This window comes from Alosa sapidissima, chromosome 21 (assembly GCF_018492685.1).
Source record: "Alosa sapidissima isolate fAloSap1 chromosome 21, fAloSap1.pri, whole genome shotgun sequence".
NCBI lineage: Eukaryota > Metazoa > Chordata > Actinopteri > Clupeiformes > Clupeidae > Alosa > Alosa sapidissima.
In genome coordinates this window covers 15,200,173-15,220,532 of record NC_055977.1, presented here as the reverse complement: position 1 = coordinate 15,220,532, position 20,360 = coordinate 15,200,173, and the positions used below count along the sequence as shown (strand labels likewise).

Genomic DNA, 20,360 nt, shown 5'->3' with positions numbered 1-20,360 from the left:
TAAATAACAATCTAGGCCAAGACTATTCAAATCACCTCTACACAATGGCAAAGTAGCCTATCACCTCAGCCCAATACTATCTTCTGGTTCTCAACTTCATAACTTTGCACAAACCTATACTATCAACTTATGTATTTATTATTACTTTAATGTTTGTCATCAATTGCCTCAAAGGGACAGGGATAATAATTGTGTTCACTGATTAATGAAACTGAAGAACAACATGAAACCTGAAGCAAAATTCATGTTATTCCAATTAAACATATTAATATTTCATCTATGTCTGGGGTGAGAAGGTAATTTGAGTGCCTCACAGCTTGATTAAGTAATGTTACTCTTGTAAAATGTACAGAGAGACAAGGCAACTAGAGTGTAATAATCTATGCTACACTGCCCACAATATTGAGCAGTCTCACCACAGGCTGTAATTTGTGTTGCAATGCACTGCAGGAAACCAGAAGGCAATATGAGCAGGAAGTGCAAATTTACTCTGATGTTTAGATAATTTGGCAACTGAAAGATCTTTGCCAAGATCTTCGCCATATACACAAATTTGTTGATAAAAAAAACATTTGTAAATGCAGGTATCACATAGGCTCTGACACAAGTTTCGAAGGATTCAAACAAGCCCCCAATGTCAGTGTACTGACTTGACAAAGTTGTAATATTTATTCAGGAATCCGAAGAACATCCTTAATGTACAGCTTGTATGCTATGCCTTCAGTGACCTCTAGGAATTTCTTGAGTGCACGTTGATTTCTGGCCACTAGATGACACCAAATATGCTCTTTTTACACAAAATGAGGTCATTGGACACTACAGAAGCTTATTTTCTGTAGGACCATCTGAAAGAGCAGTTTTATAATTAATATGGCAACATTTGAGAAAAACAGATTTACAGTTTTAAAATTGATACAGATACTGCAAATCATATAAAACATAATTATATTCATTAATAGGCCTACATCTTGGCAATAGCTCCCCCAGACTCATCTACAGGCATCTATGGCAGAATTAAAATAAAACACACACACTAGGCCCATTTATTAGAATCAACTTTAATCACCATTTGGCCTCAATCACATAAGAACATATTATTTTAAAAATATAGATTTTTTTTGCACAGTCCCACTTAGGTCCCTTTACAAATTGAGAATAATTTTCAGACACAGATATTAATGCACTAGACTGACAGACTTGGGGTGGGGGTGGGGGTAAGAAAAACAAGGTTAAAGGTCACTTTCCAGATAAGGACGTGTCACTTCTGAGTCACGCCATAGTGCAAATAAGCACAGAAGATGATGCGTGATGAGTCCATTCAGAAACATCTTCAGAGTTACAGCTGGCTACTGAATGAGTGCAAACAGTGACACTGCACATGATATTGTGTTAAAAAAGCTCACAAATGCAATAATCAGTGATTAAAACAGAGGCCGTTGGGAGAATTAACATATTAACATAAAAAGCTTTGACTCAGCATGTATTAAGGACAATTAAAAAAAACTTTGGTCAACACTCAAGCTGTCCCTAAGTGCTATGCAATACATATAAGGTCTGCATAGAACAGGTCATGTGTATGCACCTGTCAAAACAGACCAGTAATGCCAAATGACACAACAGTTGTAAACCACACTCAATCCATATTGGCAGATTGAAATGGATAGAACAGTCAAACACACGCATAGGATTTAAAGCATCTCTGACATGAAAGCCTCCTCTAACACTCTAAGTTGGACAAGCATGGCATCAGCGGCGTGAAAACTGGAATGGCCAACAATCAAGATAATGTACACAGTATCCATGAGGTCAAAAGAAGATACCTACGGTAGTTCTCTATATTAAGGCCAGCATATGATCAGTCTGCTCAGGCACAGTAGAAAACACAGAGGCACAGTGAGTTCCCATGGTCCCATCTGGAGTGTAAGCAAACCACATCCTCTCCCTCTCTCTCTCCTCTTCTATGAGCAATCTGAGCAGTCAAGTTTAATCTAATCCCAAAAAGACACCAGCTCTCCTCACCCCACTCTCCACCCCACACACACACACACACTCACACACACACACACATCTCCCAAATCCCCAAAATAGAAAAAGGCATCACAGATGGGAGATTATTTTAATTGGCTCCTCATTGGTTGGGAATCCCTCCAGCACTGGACGGAGGGTAAAACCCCAAACTAGCTGAGGGAACTGACACGGTATTAACACACCTCCCTGGCGTTGGGGTTTATCTCGGGCATGCCAATCTCTTCAATGCAACCGCTGACACACACAGACAATAAAACAAACGACAACACATAAGACCCACGGTGGAGAGGCATTGATGTGTAAACAATATCAAAACAAGAGAAAAAAGAATAAGAAAATTAACAACAAAACACCAAAAAAATCCCATTGCGACACCGTTCTTTTGTAATGTGAATAAAATAAAAAGAAGGCTTCTATGACAATTGCATTCACCAAGCTGCGTAGTGTAATGGTGTTGGCACGAATCAAGCCCTCCAGCAGGACTGGGCTTAATTAGACTGCCTCGTATTGCTCTTGCAGTACTTCAGTCGTGGTCAGAATTCGCCAACATGGTCCTAGTTTCAATTCAAATTCAAATTTAAATGAAATTACACAGCCTTCTATTGCTCTTGCAGTCCTTCAATCCTGGCCTGAAGCAGCCAGAAATGGTCTGCTACACATCTCTTGGACGTCCCTTTTGAAAGAAGACAACAACAGAGGACTGACAAAAATAAACACTAATAATAAAGATATTGGCACTTTACTTCTGGGATCCCCTTTGATGCCCAAATGCATATGGGCACAGATCAGTCTGATCTGCAGCATTCCAGAAGGCACAGCAGGGGCACTTCCCACTTACTCCTAAGCCTTGTATCAAAGTCCATTATGGTAATTGCACTTAGGTCTCACAGAGCTACAGCCCTCCTACACACACACACACACACACACACACACACACACACACACTCCCTAATCCTTTATTCAAACTTCCATCGCTGGTTTTTGTCTCCAGGAGTACACTTCCTCATCTGGATGTCTGCGCGGCCCTCCGCTGTGCGGTAAGAGGTGACGCACATTCCCGAGTGAGGATGGTAGATGCTCCCGTCCTGCAGAGAGAGGGTCGTCAGGCACACACACACACACACAGACGCACGAGAGGAACATGAGAAATCGCATTAGCAGTTTCATTAGAAATCAGGCGGGCCAACAAGAGCCTACAAAGAATCTACAAATCTCATGCAAGTTCTTAAGGCGATACAGCCAGGCAATGCCCCTGCTGGTGGCATGGCCACAAATCCCAAGTAGTCCAAGCATAAAGAAAGCTTGCCTTTCACAATACCCTGCATATACAGTATACAAATATCATGTATTGAATGACAAAATGTAAATCTACACTTGTGGCATGATTTTTATTTCCATGTCAACGTTTTAGAATGTATGTGCTAAGGAGTTTATGCAGAAAGACAGGGTCAAATGGTGTTGAGTGAAATGTTGAACAGGAGAGGGATGGGGGTTGGGGGGTTAGACTCACATCTCTGAACTCCCAGACGATGCCGGGAGGCACAGCAGTTCCGTCCGGCGGGCAGTGCTTCATTCCAATGTAGTTCTGCCCATTTGGCACCTCCGCACACAGCTCCGTCACCGAGTTGAAGCGGATCTCCTTCTTGGACGTGTACTCAAAGTACTGCAGGTGAAGAGGATGTTTGCCAGTGAGTCATCACAAATAAGAGTACAACCGACATACTGGCAGATCATTCAGTGGAACTCACATGCAAATAACCATGAGTTAGGAGAGAATAGTCACAGTCTAGTCTAGCAAAACCCTACCTGCCATCAAAAACCACTTCATTCAATGAACGGTTCAATAATTGACCACACATTAGAGTTCGACTTAATATTTAATGGTGACTGCATGGGGCAGGACATTTAGGGCAGATGGCGAGACGGGAGGCTGAAGATCTCTGAACTAGGAAGCCTTTCTCTTAATCTGACAGCTAGGGTGTCTACACAGTGAGATTTGAGATCTTTGGTTTTGGTGAGACACGGCTGTCACGACAACAACATACCTTAAAGGGTATTATCCTCCTCGTTGCCGTGTCCGCTAATGACCTTAACTACATTACGGTGCGGTCACCATTATGGAAAGACATCAGAAGCCCGTCTATCTTCACGCCAGCGGAGCACAAAAAAGGTAATCAATCTCCACGGTCCAAAGGGTTCTCGTCAGGTCTCATTCATCATTCACGCGGGCCAATCGACGGCTCTATTAAAAGGGCAGGTCCTGTCCCGACTCAAACTTATTTACTCGGTCCCCATCGCTCCGTCTCACCAGAGCTCATTTATCTTTCGACGGGGGTTGGGGTGTGGTGGGGTCGGGCGGGGAAGAGCCCTCATGGTCAGGCTTTTGTCAGACGAAGGCTAAAGTTTCCCTCTCTCAAGCATGTTGGTGGAAACCTTGATTTTCGTCACGTAGCAACTTATAGATTTTTTTCTTTTTTGAGGGACATCCGATGCGCGACATCAATGAGTAATAGGTGGCGATATCAAAACCAAGGAGACACACAGACACTGGGACACATGACATTAGACTCCCTCCTAACATGCGCCATTCAAAATGAACCAGATGCCTCTGTAAAACTACAAGGTGAACCAAACACAAGGTGAAATACAGGCACAGGGTGTGACTTGAAGTGACTGATTGCCATATTAAGGTGATGTGCGGTTCAGTGCGTAAGCTATGATGATGCCCTGTCATCCCACCAGGACAGTCGAGAGGATAAGCCTGTCTGACATCTATACATTATATTGGACGTAACTCAATATAGATGACCTTTACAGATGCCCCCTCCCCCCCTCCTTTTCTAAATGACTAAGGTAGCTGTTTGTCCTGAAGGGCTAGTGTGATAACAGAGAGATCAAGTTGGGGCACTGCATGGGTGCCATACCTGGTTGCCGCCCTGGCCGTGGCAACCAAACACGCCCAGGTGTGCACCTGTAGGGCTGTGCTCTGGGGCGTTGTAGTCCAGGCACTCCGAGCGGATCCCTGCACTACGGACCTGAGAAAGAGAGAGAGAGAGAGAGAGAGAGAGAAAGAGAACAAGCGAAGCAAACGCCATGATCATATTAAAAGGCCTCTTATCTCAACACCCGCACAACTCCACACAAATTACTGTAGTCAGAATGAAGAACATAAATGTGGTAGAACTACTTTTGTGTTTGCTATGCTTTCAGGCGGTGTTCCTCTAAGTTTCCCCATGAGTGTGTGCTGTGCAGATTTATTATGAGCTGTGCAGAGAGGACAACAGAAAGGCCCCTAGGGTGTCCTTCCTCTGCAGTTTTTAATTTTCCTCCAAAACAATTGAACATGTATCGACACTAAGCATGTGTGTGTGGTGTGTGAGACCGAGTGTGTGTGTGTGTGTGTGTGTGTGTGTGTGTGGCATGAGTGAGGACAGGGGCCGGCGATGGCAACGTCGCTCTGAGGAATGTGTGGGCGAGATGTGGGGGCGCTCACCGCTCCGTGCCAACCCTCCCTGTCTTCAGGCACATGGAGCTCTGGGTAAATATTCTTCAGATACCAGTCGAAGCTGTGGCACTTCAGTCGCTGCCTCAGAACAATCCTCTCCGAAATGTCCCCATACGACTCCTAACAAACAAGAAAAGACAAACTTCAAGCACACCATAAAAAGGACACGCTACACGCTACACTATATACGTTGATATCATATTTATGTCCGACCGGCTTATGCAACTGTCTGCTTGAAGCATCCTCAAAGGAGCTCTCATGTGTGACCTCTTGGAGGTGGCCGGCCATTCTGAAACGTCTGAATGAGTAATAAAGAGCGATAATGAGATCTCCTTAAATGGCAGCAATGTGCTATTTATCTGATGTAAACTAACGATTGGCAAAATGGCCCTGTATCAGGTGTCGCCCCTCATCTTTGGTCTCTGGCGCTGGCAGCCGAGCGTGCCAAAAACTGGCACAGCATTTTTTCTCATTAGTTTGCCTTGTCCAACTTGGCACTTTTTCCGCACCTGCTTTTCACCGGGTAATTTATTGTTTGATCAAAGATCCCTGACGGTATGAATGAATAATGTAATTTTTTTGTTCAGGCGAGCAATATTGAGTTGCATGCATCTTTCTGCTTACACTAGCAACTGGAGACGGCTGGTACTTGCCCCACTTACCGTATCTCCATTCGACAGTCTTTCAAAAACAGCAAACAAAATCGGTAAGCGGAGGCCGAACATAAACTACCAGCTAAATTTGTTGTAAAACTGTATTCCACCCTTTTTTTCTGCTCGGAATACGATATTGCCCCAGATTGTGTAAAAACACAAAGGGCCTTTTCTGACGTTCAAGCGTCTCAAACCATCTTCCCAGGGTAACTATATCTCCTTGACAAGGCCAGGGGACACAAAGTACTCCTGTGTCCTGTGAGCTATCTTGGCAGTAGTTTTGCTATGGAGACAGTTGATCTTATCGAGCCATATTACTAACCGTTCGGTTTAAAGCAATGTCTACATAACAGGAGATTACTGCGTAATTACACTTACATAAAAAGGCTGCGGTTTTAGAGCACTTTGTTGTGTGTCAATCAGCGCGTGTCAACATAAAGTCAGTCTCACTTAGCGCTCCTTTCAACAGGCCGGGATTGGTGCCAAGAAGAAGACACGAAATAAGGTTTCAGTACTAGTCTGAACTAGTGTCTAGCTAGCAACTCCCGTGCAATAATGTCACGGTCTTTTAAAGCTCATTCATTCAAACTTATTTTGATGCCACACTCTGACTAACAATATCAAGAATGGAGACTCAGACATTACTGATGCGCACCTGAAACACCTGGTACACTATGTAACGTTGCAGCGGGTAGGAGCATGAACCCTATCGTTTATAGACAACTGGGTATCCCCTCGGTGCAAAATGGGTAACCAGAGAGCATGCATCTGCCTGCTCTTGAACGCTTCCTATGTAAAAAAACATGAAATACCTTGCGGGCCGGCGGGTTTCGTTTGTAGAAGTGGTGCTTGTAGGAGTCCATCCAGACTTCCGCGGCTCGGACAGTGTTCTGTAGGAAGTTGGGCCGGGCATAAGGGGCCTTCTTGGGGAAGACGTGGCCCACGTGGGAGCAGGGGTGGATCTCCAGCGAGCCTCCACACTGCCACACCTGTGGGTGAGCCGCCATACCAGAGTGCTTGTAAATCAGGCCTAGAAGTCACTAATAATGATCACAACTCAACATGTCAGTAGTACATGATGTATGATCCCAACATCACATATCGCTGTTACTGGAATAACAGCCAACCATGTAAGTTGAAATGCTTTGGCAACAAACACCCCATCACAGGGTTCTCTCTAAGACAGAAAAAAATTTAGAAATCAAATTTGGATCCACCCAGGATGGCAAAAGGGGCTCAATGAAGCAGTTTGTAAAGGGAATGACCTCTGCCTTCTTTCTTATAAACAATCACTTCTTCCTTGTTGCACAACAGTGAAATCAAGAATCAGATGACTGGATAACAATGACACAGACCCAGAACCCAGAGCCATAAACAATATAGCACTAAAGAAATGCAAATAAATAACATTTCATTTCTAAATTAATTAATTCCTACATTCTAGACAGAAAGATTAATTCATACTAACAGTTAATGAATATCCCCATCAAAACTACACTTATTATAGCCAAACCACATAATTACATATACATTGATGATGTACACTGAGAGAGAATTTATCCTCAGACTGCCACTTCCCTTATTGCAAATACTGTATCTGTTGGCATTCAGACAGTGCCATAAATCACTAACTAGTAATATCTAAGCATTAAAAGCCAAAGACATTAATCATAATGCAGCGATGACAAGCACTCACAATATACAGTATACACCATCAGGCACTGGTCATTCTGGCTGTTGTGTTATGATGGTATTGTTGTGATACCTTTAACCGCTAGACATGTATAATTTCAGTGAAGAGGGAATATTTTCTTAAGAAATTCAATTTCATAAGGTATTAACAGTAACACTAATTTGCTACTGGTGTCATTAGTAGCTTAGAAGTAATACATATAAAAGACCATTTAAATTAGAGAAATGATACACTTTATTCCTATATTTTCCAAAATCCCTCTTAACCACATTACTGATCTGAGGAATTAAGAAGGGCAAACCACATAAAGGCTGGGGAAAGGCAAATTAATTGTCCTGTTCATTTTTTCTTCCGCTTTTTCATTCTTATTCTCATATACAGTTGTAAACCAATTCACACAGCATCAATTATGCATGCTAGTGTTGCAGCTCAGAGTGAGGTCTTATATTGCTGTATGCATAAAAAATGGCCCAAAGGTATGCACCATCTATCTTCAGTTTTACATTCGGACACGCACGGACGCATACGTGTACATACACACATCATACACACACACACAAACACACGCAGATGTACACACCCCACAGACACGGAATCTGTCGTTCCCTGATTAATGGACACCTGTGGATGAAAGGAGACTCCCCATCCCCTATTTGCAGAGGGATTTCCCAGTTCCTCTCTGCATCTCTCACTCTCTATAACATTTCCCACAGAGAGCATCTATAGCACCTCCTCAGTTACTGTATGTGGCAGAGTTCCTAGTATGAAATCCTAGCCAAGAGAACGGAACACAGACATAGAACCTAGAACGCATACTCACTCTGAAAGAAAGTTCCAGGTTCTCTCCCCCCCACACTTCCATGCCCATATCGTAAGTGCCCAAGTACTCAAAGTAGGCCTTACTGACTGCAAACAGACCTCCAGCCATAGTAGGAGACCTGTAGAGTGAATAAAAAGGATAAAAGTGATAATTTAATGTATTAATGTAATGTGTGGTATCTTTTTTATCAAGGGAGTTCCTATTATTCAATGGAGGAAGAGAGTGACCAATGACTGGCTAGCCAGTCAGCGTTCAGACTGAGGGGGACTCAGCTGGTTTTAGGGAGACCATGGAGCAGGATCTTGGATCTGACCTGATGGGGTCGATGCGAGACTTGCGTCTCCTCCGCTCTGGCAGGGGCACGGCGTGCCACTGGAAGGTCAGGCGCCAGTCGAATCCCCCGATCATGGGCTCGTCCGTCTGCATGTAGAACTCAAAGGTGTTCCAGTCGATGGTGTCAATCACCGGGCACACGATGGTGCTCTGGTTCTCACCAATCCTGAAAGGGACGAGAGAGACGGGTACTGACACAACTCTTCCTTCACCACCCTGAAATGCCTTGACCTAATCCAGCCATCTGCAAAATGACATGAGATCTGATCTGAAAAGTAACATTTTTGAACATTTTTGAAAAGGATTTTGCGATTTTCCTGTTAGGTGAGCTTCACTGTCTGTCACACAAGGAGGGTGACATGAATATAAAAATCATAGATGTGGCAAGATTAAACACTGGGAAAAAGTTGGCGAGCTGCATGATTAATTGCAGCCTTTTGCGATTCACTAATTGCATGCGTTCAAATTGTGGTTTCGGATTCATGGTGCAGCCCTGCTGATGTTAGTAGTGTGTTGCGCACCTCTCCAGCAGTGGCTCGATCCAGCCGGGCACACACTCGCAGTGGCAGTCCAGGAAGGTCAGCACGTCACCTGTGGCGTAGGTGGCGCCGATGAGCCGCGCCCGCACCAGGCCCTCGCGCTTGTTGGTGCGGATGAGGCGCACGCGCTCCAGGTTGCTGATGTAATCCGCCAGCTGTGTCTTCAGATAGCCTGTGAAATTTGCGACGACGGTGACGACAGTTAGGAGGGGACACATGTCTACCATGATGCCTATCTGTCTGGGTAAACCTTATTTAGTGTTATCTCCAGCAGTCAGACTGGGACAGTCAGACAAGTGACCCAATAAAAAACGGTGAAACAAATAACATAAATTAATTGGTGGCATCATTAGTGGCTAACGAAGGGAACTGGCAGACCCAGTGCTGTATGCCCAAGAGAGCCACGCTTGGACAAAACCCTCCATGGACCTGATTACTACCAATCTCTCCAAATTAAACGCTTTTTTCATTACTGTCCCGGAACAATGGAGGTACAACCCACAATACACTCGCTGACAGGCTGGATGAAAAGTCCCGCTCTGGGATCTTTGTGTCTGACAAGGTCTTGTGTTTCTCTTTCTCCTCCCCAGAGGGCAATTAAACGGGCCTTCATTGCAGTGTTTGAGTCAAAACGCAGCCTGCTGAGAGCAGTTACTCATTTGGAAAAGCACAGATGATGGCATGTCAGCCTCAGAGTATCTGTTGGAGGACAGACAGAGGAACTGAATGTGCGAGTATCCGTCTTTTCGCTATCATAACACATCTGCACTGAAAAGCATTACATCCACAAGGAAAGAATTTCAGGGGGTGATTAGAATTAGGGTGAGTGATTGGAATTATAATTGATGTCATACCCACACAACGAGTGAGCTCTAAATAGGAAGGAAACCTGTGACGCACAGCTAGCCTATAAATCACATTAAACTCCTCATTAAAAATGTCAGATGTCAAAAAAGGAGCCTGTCGTCTGAGTTACTGTGAACCCAGGGCTTTACAGAGTACTATACTATGTGCATGATACTGTGTAGGGGTCTGTGAGTGCATCTCTGCAGCACTGGCTAAGGTGTTTTCTGAGCTGTCACCGGGGTGTGTGTGACTTTGGAGAGGCCTCAGCCTTCTGAGATTCCTCCAGATTAGGGGAGGGAGGCAGACAGGAAATGGTTTGGTGTGAGGTCATCATGAGGCGTAGCATCTGCGAGCAGCTCAGCGCTGGAGGAGACGGGGTTCTGGCTGAGAAGGATGAATATCTGCATGAACACTAGCGTGATACCCCACCACTATCTCTCTCTCTCTCTCTCTCTCTCTCTCTCTCTCTCTCTCTTGCATTCTTTCTTTCCCTCTCTCTTCATTTAGCTCTTGCCTAGCTTTCGTTTTCTCTTACTGCACTCCCTTTCGGTCTTCCTGAATCTGCCTCTTATTGTTCACTTCCCCTGAGTCTTCAGCTCATACCCTCATTTTCATTGCACTATTGACCATTTTCACACTTCCGTATTTTCTCAACGCAGTGTAGCGGAACTTCCGGTTACCATAACGGCAGATGATAGGATGTGAGCTGGCAGTTTTCATAACCTTTATCGATTACACTTTACTTCACAGTATTGTGACATGACACTGTCATGACACAAGTCATAAACGTTTATGACATAACGCTTTTATCATTAAGTGTCATTCATTTTTTGTCATAACAAATTAGGATTAGGATTAGGGTTAGGTTTAGGGTTAGAGTTAGGGTTAAGGTTAGGGTTGGGGGTAAGGGTTAGGACTAGGGTTAGAGGTTAGGATTAGGGTTAGGGTTAGGGTTCATGTGTCATGACAATGTCATGTGTTCATGAAAGTCATGTCACTCTTATGTCGATACTGTCAAGTAAAGTGTTACCCATGTATCTGCTTTTTCTAACGGATTTCTATTGCTGTATATATCTTGTACAAAAATCTAGTTTATAATTAAAGTGACATGGATTCTGTCAAAATTTGCCAGCATTAGTTTGAACACATTTTCTAAATAATGTTTTTTCGGATGAATAGGAGCCGCAAATCTCACTAGCGGTGAGCAAGTAATATTTTGCTGGATTGTATGAAATCAATACTTTGGTAAGGTAACCAAATTCGCAGTAAAAGTCTAAATTTAGCTGCCATTTCTCCATCAACAAAGCATACGGAACTGGGTTTACCCATCCTTGACGGATTTCCATTTTTTGAGCAAAAGGTCTATTGAGGCATCCTTTTCTTTGTTCCCTCTCTCTCCACTCTCTCTCTGTCTCTTTTAATCTCTTTCTGTGAAAATGAGGCCGATCACAATTATTACATAATCACCTGATCACAATTATTTGAGAAGAGTCGTGCATCATTTTGCATAATCATCATAATCGTTTCCATTCATCTGTATAAAAACAGCTGGACAAAATGAACTGAAATGTCATATTTCACTTTGTCAATTTTTGCAGAACAGGGAAACAGCTATGTCATTTTTATTTCAATGTTCAGTGCTCACACATTAGCTCTCCTAAGATGTATGTACATTATTAAACTATGTTGAGACTTAATAATACAACCATAAAATGAACAGAGACAATAAAATTGTTAATTGCAATTATTTGTATGACAATTAATCGTCCACTAGAATGTGTGCTTATTTCCAATTAAACACTCGAAAAGTTTACTAATATGGAATGTTTCTAAGGGGCCGTTTATACGAGAACGATTGCGGAGGAAGACGACAAAATATTTTATCATAAGTGCCTTTCGTTTACACGGCAACCCCGCCATCGGGGCTTGAAGACGCAAAAATCTGAAGACTCCTTCCAGAGTGTAGAGTTTTGAAGACGACCCGGGTTGCGTCTCCGTCTAAACAGCTAAACCAAAGATCCTTGATTACCTCTCTGGCTAAACTGTCAAATTAGAATGTCTGCGCGTGACGTACCGGGGTTCTATCACACCACCACCCAGCGGTCTGGAATGCATATCCAATCGAATATCACATACTCTTGCGTCTTCATATAAACAAAGATTTCCCCCTGAGAATGCTCGTCTAAACGCGAATAAAAAAATGAAGACGAGACGCCACTTCTGCGTCTTCTCTTTTCATCGTCACCGTATAAACGTAGCCTAAGTTAAGTTTTTAAACGTTTTACCCACCCTGCCCCTCTCCCTCTCTGCATTGTGACATCACTCCCCATCTGGTACTCACTGCGGTCGCTGAAGTCGTCGATGAGGATAATCTCACGCAGCAGGATGGCGGGCGTGGTCTCCAGAACGCTGTGGATGGTCCTCAGCAGTGTGGACCAGGCCTCATTGTAGAAGGCAATGATCACCGATGTAGTGGGTAGATGCCGCACGTCAAACACCTTCGTCCGACACCTGACAATGGCAAACATGACATAAGAAACACATGAGATTAAAAAAAAGATATAAAAATATTGAAATACTAATAAATACTAATCCAAAATACTAATACACTTAATAAGTGAGTAAACAAACATACAATCACATAACTAAAGAAAAAAAGAAAGAGATAGATTGATTGATTGATAGATATATCAAGAAAGAAAGAAAACCTTTATTTATCAATTAATAACTAAATCCAGCTGAATGAAAGACCCGGAGGCCATGAGCAGCTGGACATCAATCATGACCATAAATAATGACGTCAGCTGAGGAACAGGTGAGAAACCTGCTACAGCAGTGTGAGTGGAACAGGGGCACTTTGGCCAATCACACCGCACCGCAAACCCGTCGGTTATTATGTGCCGCAGAGATACGGTTCTGAGACTCCAGAGCCTTTGGCAGCCTCTGGGGATAATGGCACAGAATTAAAAAGGACAAAAAAAAACATCACACTGAGGCAACACATGCCAGAGAGGATTTCACAGATGCCTGGGGAACAGAGAAAAAGACAGCGAAGGAAAGAGAGAGATAGAGATAGAGAGAGAAGGAAAGAGGGAGATAGAAAGAGACGAAAAGAGAGATAGAGAGAAAAGGAAAGAGGGAGAGATAGAGAGGGAAGGAAAGAGAGATAGAGAGAAGGAAAGAGGGAGAGGGATATGGCACTCTTGAGGATGTGTAGCACCCTGCAAATAAATAGACAGGGACAGCTTGTGCAAATGGTTCAGGCATCACTCGAACTGTTGCACATTAAATAACAGACCGCTTATTTATAGCAAAATGGTAAACTGCAAGGGGCCCGTTTCTCTAAAGGAAAAAAGCTTACTAACATCTAAATGAAGTTTTGGGAGAAACACAAGCAGGTCAGGGGGCTGGTTGCAGAAGTTGCTTCAAAAGGCTCACTAGAACTCGTTAGGAGCTGTTAAAACGAGTGAACTATGAATCAGAAAAACTCCCAAATCTTCAGCACTAAGTCAACACAGCTTAAAAGCTCCCAGCAAGCACAGCAAGCCCTATGATGTTCCAACTGAACCACTCTTTAAAGGGCTCCTGTTTTTTTTTTTTTTGCAAAGCTCAGAAACATTCACAAAAAAAGATCTTGTTCATCTCAGCAGGGAAATTCAAAAAACATTTCTGATGCTTTTGCGGAAAGCTGACGTAAAATCCAGCTCATTATTTCAGTCCAGGGCTTATTATACACCGAGAAAAAGGAGTAATTACTCTTCATACCAACAACAGGGACCCACACGGGTCAGGGGATGAAGGGAAAGGGCAGGTGGTGGAGAGAGGAGGGTAGAGCTTTCTAGAACAAAGCCAAAAAAGAAACGGACGAGTGTATCATTCTTTAGAGGTAAGGCAAGCTTTGCTTTGCTTTATACTCTTATTACTTCATAAGGGAATTGTTCAGGAATGAAAAAGAGCATTGTGATATACCATAGTGGATCGCCAAAGCAAAACCACAGGAAACATAAATAATCGACTCTGTCGCTAAACATATGGCAACTTGACAGGCCAAGCTGACACCATCTGGATTGAAAAACAGAGGAAAAATGCACATTCCAAAAAATGCACATAGGCCAGTCCAGCTTTCACTCCAGTCCAGGAACACACCCTGCAAGTAACCAACACGATACAAACATGCACCCAAACCCCCCGCAAAAACAGCCATGACGCAGGGTAGGGAATGAGAAAGTGACGAGAGAGGAACTATGCCAATCATGCCCAGTGTGCCCGCCCAGCCCACCCGCCTGCACCCCCGCCCGCCTGCACTCACTCGTACATCCGGTTATCCTGGATGTGACGGTGTAGCGAGATGTGGTCAGACACGAAGATGTTGATGGCGTAGCGCTCGATGGTCTCCTCCTGCAGCTTCTTCTCGTCGTCCGTCAGCGTGAGCCGCGTGGCCTTGCCCCACTCGCCCGGCGCGTTGCTGTCCGCCGGCGGCTTCCGGTACACGGGTTGCCGCAGGGCCTCCGCGTCCTCCACCTCCACCGCCCGCTCCACCCGGCCACCTACCGCCAGGCCCGTCTCGTCTTTGGACCCGGCGGAGTCCGCGGAGGGGGGGGGGATGAAGGCGGCGCGGGAGACGAGCAGGTAGGTGACCCACATGAGCCACAGCACCATGCCCGCCTTGGCCAGCAGGCCCAGCTTGCGTGACAAGCGCACCCTCATGACGGGGCAGTTGGTGACCACCCAACGCTGACCTCTGCCCGACCGCCTCGCCTCGTCTTACTTGTCTCTGACTGCTGTCAGCTCACTGTGGAGAGAGAGAGAGAGAAAGAGAAAGAGAGAGAAATAAAGAGAATATGGAGAGAGAAAGATAGAGAGGGCCACAGAAAGAGTGACAGACAAAGAGTGAGAGCTTTTTAAAAACATACCAATTCACACCCACAATTCTTTCAGAGTTGACACAAATGCCTTAATGTTGTCAGTTCATGTTGTCATGTTGCCACTGAGCATGTGAACCACCAATGTTCGCACACATTCATGCCCATACAGAAACACACACACCCACACACACAAACACATGTGATGTAGATGTTAATGTTCTAATAAGGGTCTGTTTACAATAATGTTCTATTAAATAATACTTTTTGTCATGGTATTGGTATTTAAGAGCAGTTAAAACTGTCGCGAACAGTAAATTAAGGGGGGTAGCAACGAACAGTGTTTAAAGGTTAAACAAGGAAGAAGGGAGGGAGAGAGAAAAATCTGCCTCTGAAAACAATCGGAGTAAAAGTAACAGAGTTAAAGTGTTGCATGCGATGATCCGTTAGGAGCACTTGGGAAATTCCAGCCCATTCAGGTGAACTGATGCTTCAAAATGCCAATGAATGGAATGCAAGTGATGGCGACAGCAAAATACCCAACTTGTCTGTACACAAAACCCCTGCTGGTCCTCAAATCTCTGTGCGATCTCACCTGCCCCATCACCAGTAGTGTACTCCTCCCCATCCCCCAAAAATCTCTCGGTTGCTCTGACAACTCCATTGCCCTCACCCAATGGGCAACAGGGCTTTCAGTGGGGCATAAACACTGAAACATTCTGTCACACCCACGTCTTCCACTCTCACAGATCCCATAGCCGAATGAGCATTTGTTTACATTCCAAATGAGCCTCTGTTATGCTCTAGTGCTGTCTTTACAGTTACCCTTGCTACCTATTTACAAGTACCTACGCAGTTGTGTGATTTTGATTAATTATCGCTCAGGTGTTGGGTTTTCTGTCTCATTCTACGCTGTTCCTAGCTGTCATGAGAAGCACTTAATAACGAACAACTCTATGGTTATCATTACACTGCTCTCAGGTATCCTCCTCCTACAGTGTCGCCTGACTCCTTGTTAATAAAGTATGGCGTGGATGAGATTTCGATCGGAGACTCTCAAGGTTTCTCCAGCCCGGGAGGCAATCATAGCAGTGTCTGAGCCCCAATCCATCGGCACGTCTGCAGCCTCCTGTGTAATCACATAATTGGGCGGCATTAATATTTCAGTGTGCAGGGATTTGCCCTGAGAAAGCCACCGCTGACAAAGTGAGAATCTGACACTTTGAACTGCCGCCATTTCTTTCTTTATTTGCACGGGAATCCTGAGTGTTTTCTGTACCTTTCAGTCCAGTTCTGTCCAGTTACTAAACCGGCAGCCTCTCATTTTCTCTCTCTCTCTCTCTCTCTCTCTCTCTCTCTCTCTCTCTCTCTCTCTCTCTCTCTCTCTCTCTCTCTCTCACATACACACACACACACACACACACTCACACAAACTCACACACAATCACACACAAACAGCATGCACAGACACCTGAAATTTTCTGCTTTAGTCTTGTGCCATACCGTACTAATGCTGCAGTTAAAGCCAATGATTTGTGTTTTTATGAGAGCAGCTGATAGGAGATGGCAATAGAAGGAGGGAGTACTCCCACTTCAACCCAGACAGTAAAAAAACTATGTCTAATGGGTATGCTGAACCAACACCCTTCTGGATTATTTCTAATCACGCTGCTAGTCAAGGTCTGAAGACAAAGAACACCAGTTTTGAATGGAACCGGGATGCATCATCAAAAGAGGTTGTACGCCGCATAAGCAAGCACAAGATAATGATATGCATAAACAAGATATAATAATGACAGTGGTGCCATAAACAATTCAAACAGTGTGACAAACAAAACAACATCATGTTTTTTTAGTACAAACGCTGTCTGTTAATTTAAACTTCCCTTCACATAAGCGACTTGGCTATCCTTGCCAGTTCTTGTGGCAGCTTTCGTTATTTTGGTTTATGTCAGTCAATAACTGCTGAGTCTTTGTTATCATGCTATCATATTAAACAAAATGCGGAATTTGTCAGTAAAATCAGAATGCCCTGCACAAGATTAGCAAGGTTAGAGACAGAGTGTACAAGTGAGGCACAGACACACCACTCTTATCTTGTGAGCCTGACCTTTAACAATTCAGTGACTCAGGGCCCAACAATACTCCACTCCCGCAACACACAACCGGTTCAGAGCCAGTTCTGGTGAGCTCCAGAAACAGGAGACGCCGGGATTGGCCTAGAGCAGGCTGACCACTACCCCACGCCGGCACACAAATAACAGCCCCATTATGAACTGGCCTGCCGGTCACACCTTTCCCCTCTGCCACCTGATACGGTCTTGGCAGCACCAAGCACGCAAAGGGGCACTGGCTCTCACACACACACACACAAGAGCCCTTAAGGGGACCACTGGCCTGTAGCCGGTGCCCGCTCCGCTCTGCTTCGCCGGACAAGGCGGGAGATGCCACCGGTGGCCCAGGATAGGCAGCCGGTCAGCGGTGAGGAGGCAGCAGTGCTAACAGGTGTGTGTGACTTCACCACTGATGCCACAGAGCAAAGATGAGGCAAAAAGGGCAGAGCCTCTAGAAGAGGCCTACTTTTGTGAGGTGGGGCTCACTGCCAGTCCACAGACTGGTGGTGTTTACCTTTGAGCTCCTCGCTGGATGTGGCATCAGAAAGAAACAGAGACAGAGACAGAAAGAGAGAGAGAGGCAGAGGGAAATTAGTGAGAGAAAGGTCGAAAGAGAGAATTTGAAGTAGGAAAAAACAGCAGTGGCAGTCCTGGCTCACTACTCTGTGCCCTGGGACAGCAAGCTCACAAACGTTGTGGCCCACCCCTTTATTTAAACAGCACCATTCCATTGAGTTTGCGGGCGACATATGAAATTATATGTGTGTCACGTGCACTGTGAAGAAAGGAACAAAAGACAGCTGTGTAAAAGACAAAAAAGAACAAAAACACACAAAGCAGGGGGTAGCAAATCATGCGTCTTTGGCCATCTCGACAAGTATTACACAGTGTTATTACTATGTGTTTACATTTGGACTGATGTTGTTGGCTCTTGATGTGGCAGAGAAAGAACAGCAGTTAGCCCAAGCAGTGGTAAACGCAGTGGTGGCTGTACAGAAACATTGCAATGAGCTTGCTTCACTCAAGCAGGGGGTAAAAAACATATGGCCATAGGTTATACTCTCTATGTCTATTTAATATAATACAGTATTTGCTATTTAGTCCCAGCTGCATGATAGCTTCAGCTTTGTTATAGCACCTATGTTAACCATACTCTAATGTAGTCCAATAATTATGTAAATGCGGCCAGGTAGGCGTCACTAAGTTACATTCTCTTGTATAGTTACAATGTCAATACATTGTATCCGCTACATAACAAAGTGGGATGCCAAAGTGACATAACCCTCAAGCTAGCAGGGGGAACTATTTGCTGCTCTAAAAATGTGATGACTATCCTGAACATCTAGTCTGACAAGATGCGTGTGCCTAGTGGGCCCATTTGAGTCTTTAAGATTTTCATCTCATCATCAAATAACGTCAAGTAAATACTGACCCACATGATGCGCATACTACAATGTTATTCCGTTTACGCTCTATAAACAAATCGACCTACACAGCTCTTCACTCGGCTAACAGCTCTTGACTACTCACAGCTGTGCACATCTCAACATGAGTAAGAAAATCAGTGACGTACAGTGAAGTAGTTTTCGCGTAACACACAAACAAGTGCGCAAGCACGCGCATAGAAGAAGCTGTATACCTCTGTGCAACAGGCGTGCACTGATTTATTTTACCTACCTGTCCTTTTCTATTGCCTTAAAGAAGAGTAAAAAGGTGAGGATTGCCTTTGTAGTAGACTACAGCCTACTATATTTTTTAAAATGAAAAAGAACCTGAGTAGTTAAACTACATCGCCTTTCGAAACCGAATTCCATCACATTAAACGATGGACAATTCAGTGGCAGTCAAATGTGCGCAAAGTCTCAAGTCTGTAACTAAGTTACAGTGAGTGACAGGCACGCACGGCCAGATCTGTGTAAGTGTACTGCTACCCGTCTGTGGTCCTCATCGACGTGGAATCGAGTCAAACGAGTTTCTTTGGCAAGATGACGTGTGCGAAATGTATAAATTCAATAACCGGAGTGACCAGTTAAACAATGAATTGAACATTTGTTCACATCGCTTTTACAGTTTACAACGGTATTGCACTTGAGTTAAGCTAATGACATTTGAGTTGGTTTGCAATGTTCAGCATCACTTCGGCAAATATGAGTTTGATCAATGAACTTCAGTGAGAGCTCTGCAAAAGAACGCCAACTAGTAGCCAAACTAATCGTAGGATATCACAATGTGAACCATTGGAACATTACGATTTACAAATGCTGTTACATTGTATAAAGGTTCAGCAAGCAGCTCTTACCTTCCACACTACATTCCGTGCTGTTTCAGACTCTACTGCTTCGCTGGACTCGTAATCAACGTTTATATCTTTCAACAATTGCTAGTCGGCTAGCTAGCTTGTTGCAATGAATAGCATTTAAACCACATCCTCCTCAGTCGACCTTAGCTTTAGCTGTTTTTTTTATTTTATTTATTTCATTAGAACTGACAACTTTGGAAAAAAAACTAGTTCAATCCAAACTGACTATCAAATAGAATAAATATATTATTAATGCCTCAAATCAGGTCACAGGACTACTCCGAGGTGTTAGACGGTAACCACTGACGCTTTTCCTTTGCCTGTTCCTCTGTTCCTCAGGAAGTTTGACAGGCTTGTCTAGTCGCTATAACACGTGACTCTATACATTCTGGCCACTCTGTAGCCGAATGTCAGGTTCTATAGTCGACGTGGTCACTTTGTCATTTCATATTCTGTATCAAGACTTCAAAAAGAATGTAGGTCTACATTATCTTCAAAGTTTATAAGCTGTTACATTTAATCTTTTTTATCTAACAACTATCTATCTTTCTTTGACATTTTAGGCTACTCACAAGAATAAACATTGCATTGTGTGTAGATTAGAATGGCCTAATCAAAGTAATAACAATACCAATAATAGCCTTTTTGTAGGCTATTTTACCAGCTGT

The 20,360-nt window shown here is 44.0% G+C and overlaps 1 protein-coding gene across 2 annotated transcripts; it reads right to left on the bottom strand.

Annotated features, from left to right (window-relative positions):
- Window positions 1-1,042: 1,042 nt before the first annotated feature.
- poc1bl (POC1 centriolar protein homolog B (Chlamydomonas), like) lies at window positions 1,043-20,016 on the bottom strand. Of its 2 annotated transcripts, none has more exons than XM_042076849.1 (11): window positions 19,693-20,016; window positions 14,727-15,209; window positions 12,759-12,928; window positions 9,554-9,743; window positions 9,013-9,198; window positions 8,700-8,817; window positions 6,999-7,175; window positions 5,522-5,653; window positions 4,953-5,063; window positions 3,539-3,691; window positions 1,043-3,113 (listed from the first exon to the last, which is right to left on the bottom strand). In XM_042076849.1, exons 2-11 carry the CDS (start codon window positions 15,122-15,124, stop codon window positions 2,985-2,987), a joined length of 1,764 nt encoding a protein of 587 aa, XP_041932783.1. In that variant the 5' UTR covers window positions 15,125-15,209; window positions 19,693-20,016; the 3' UTR covers window positions 1,043-2,984. The 2 variants fall into 2 exon arrangements, with proteins under 2 accessions (XP_041932783.1, XP_041932784.1); XM_042076850.1 differs by lacking the exon at window positions 19,693-20,016 and adding an exon at window positions 19,071-19,266.
- Window positions 20,017-20,360: the final 344 nt, after the last annotated feature.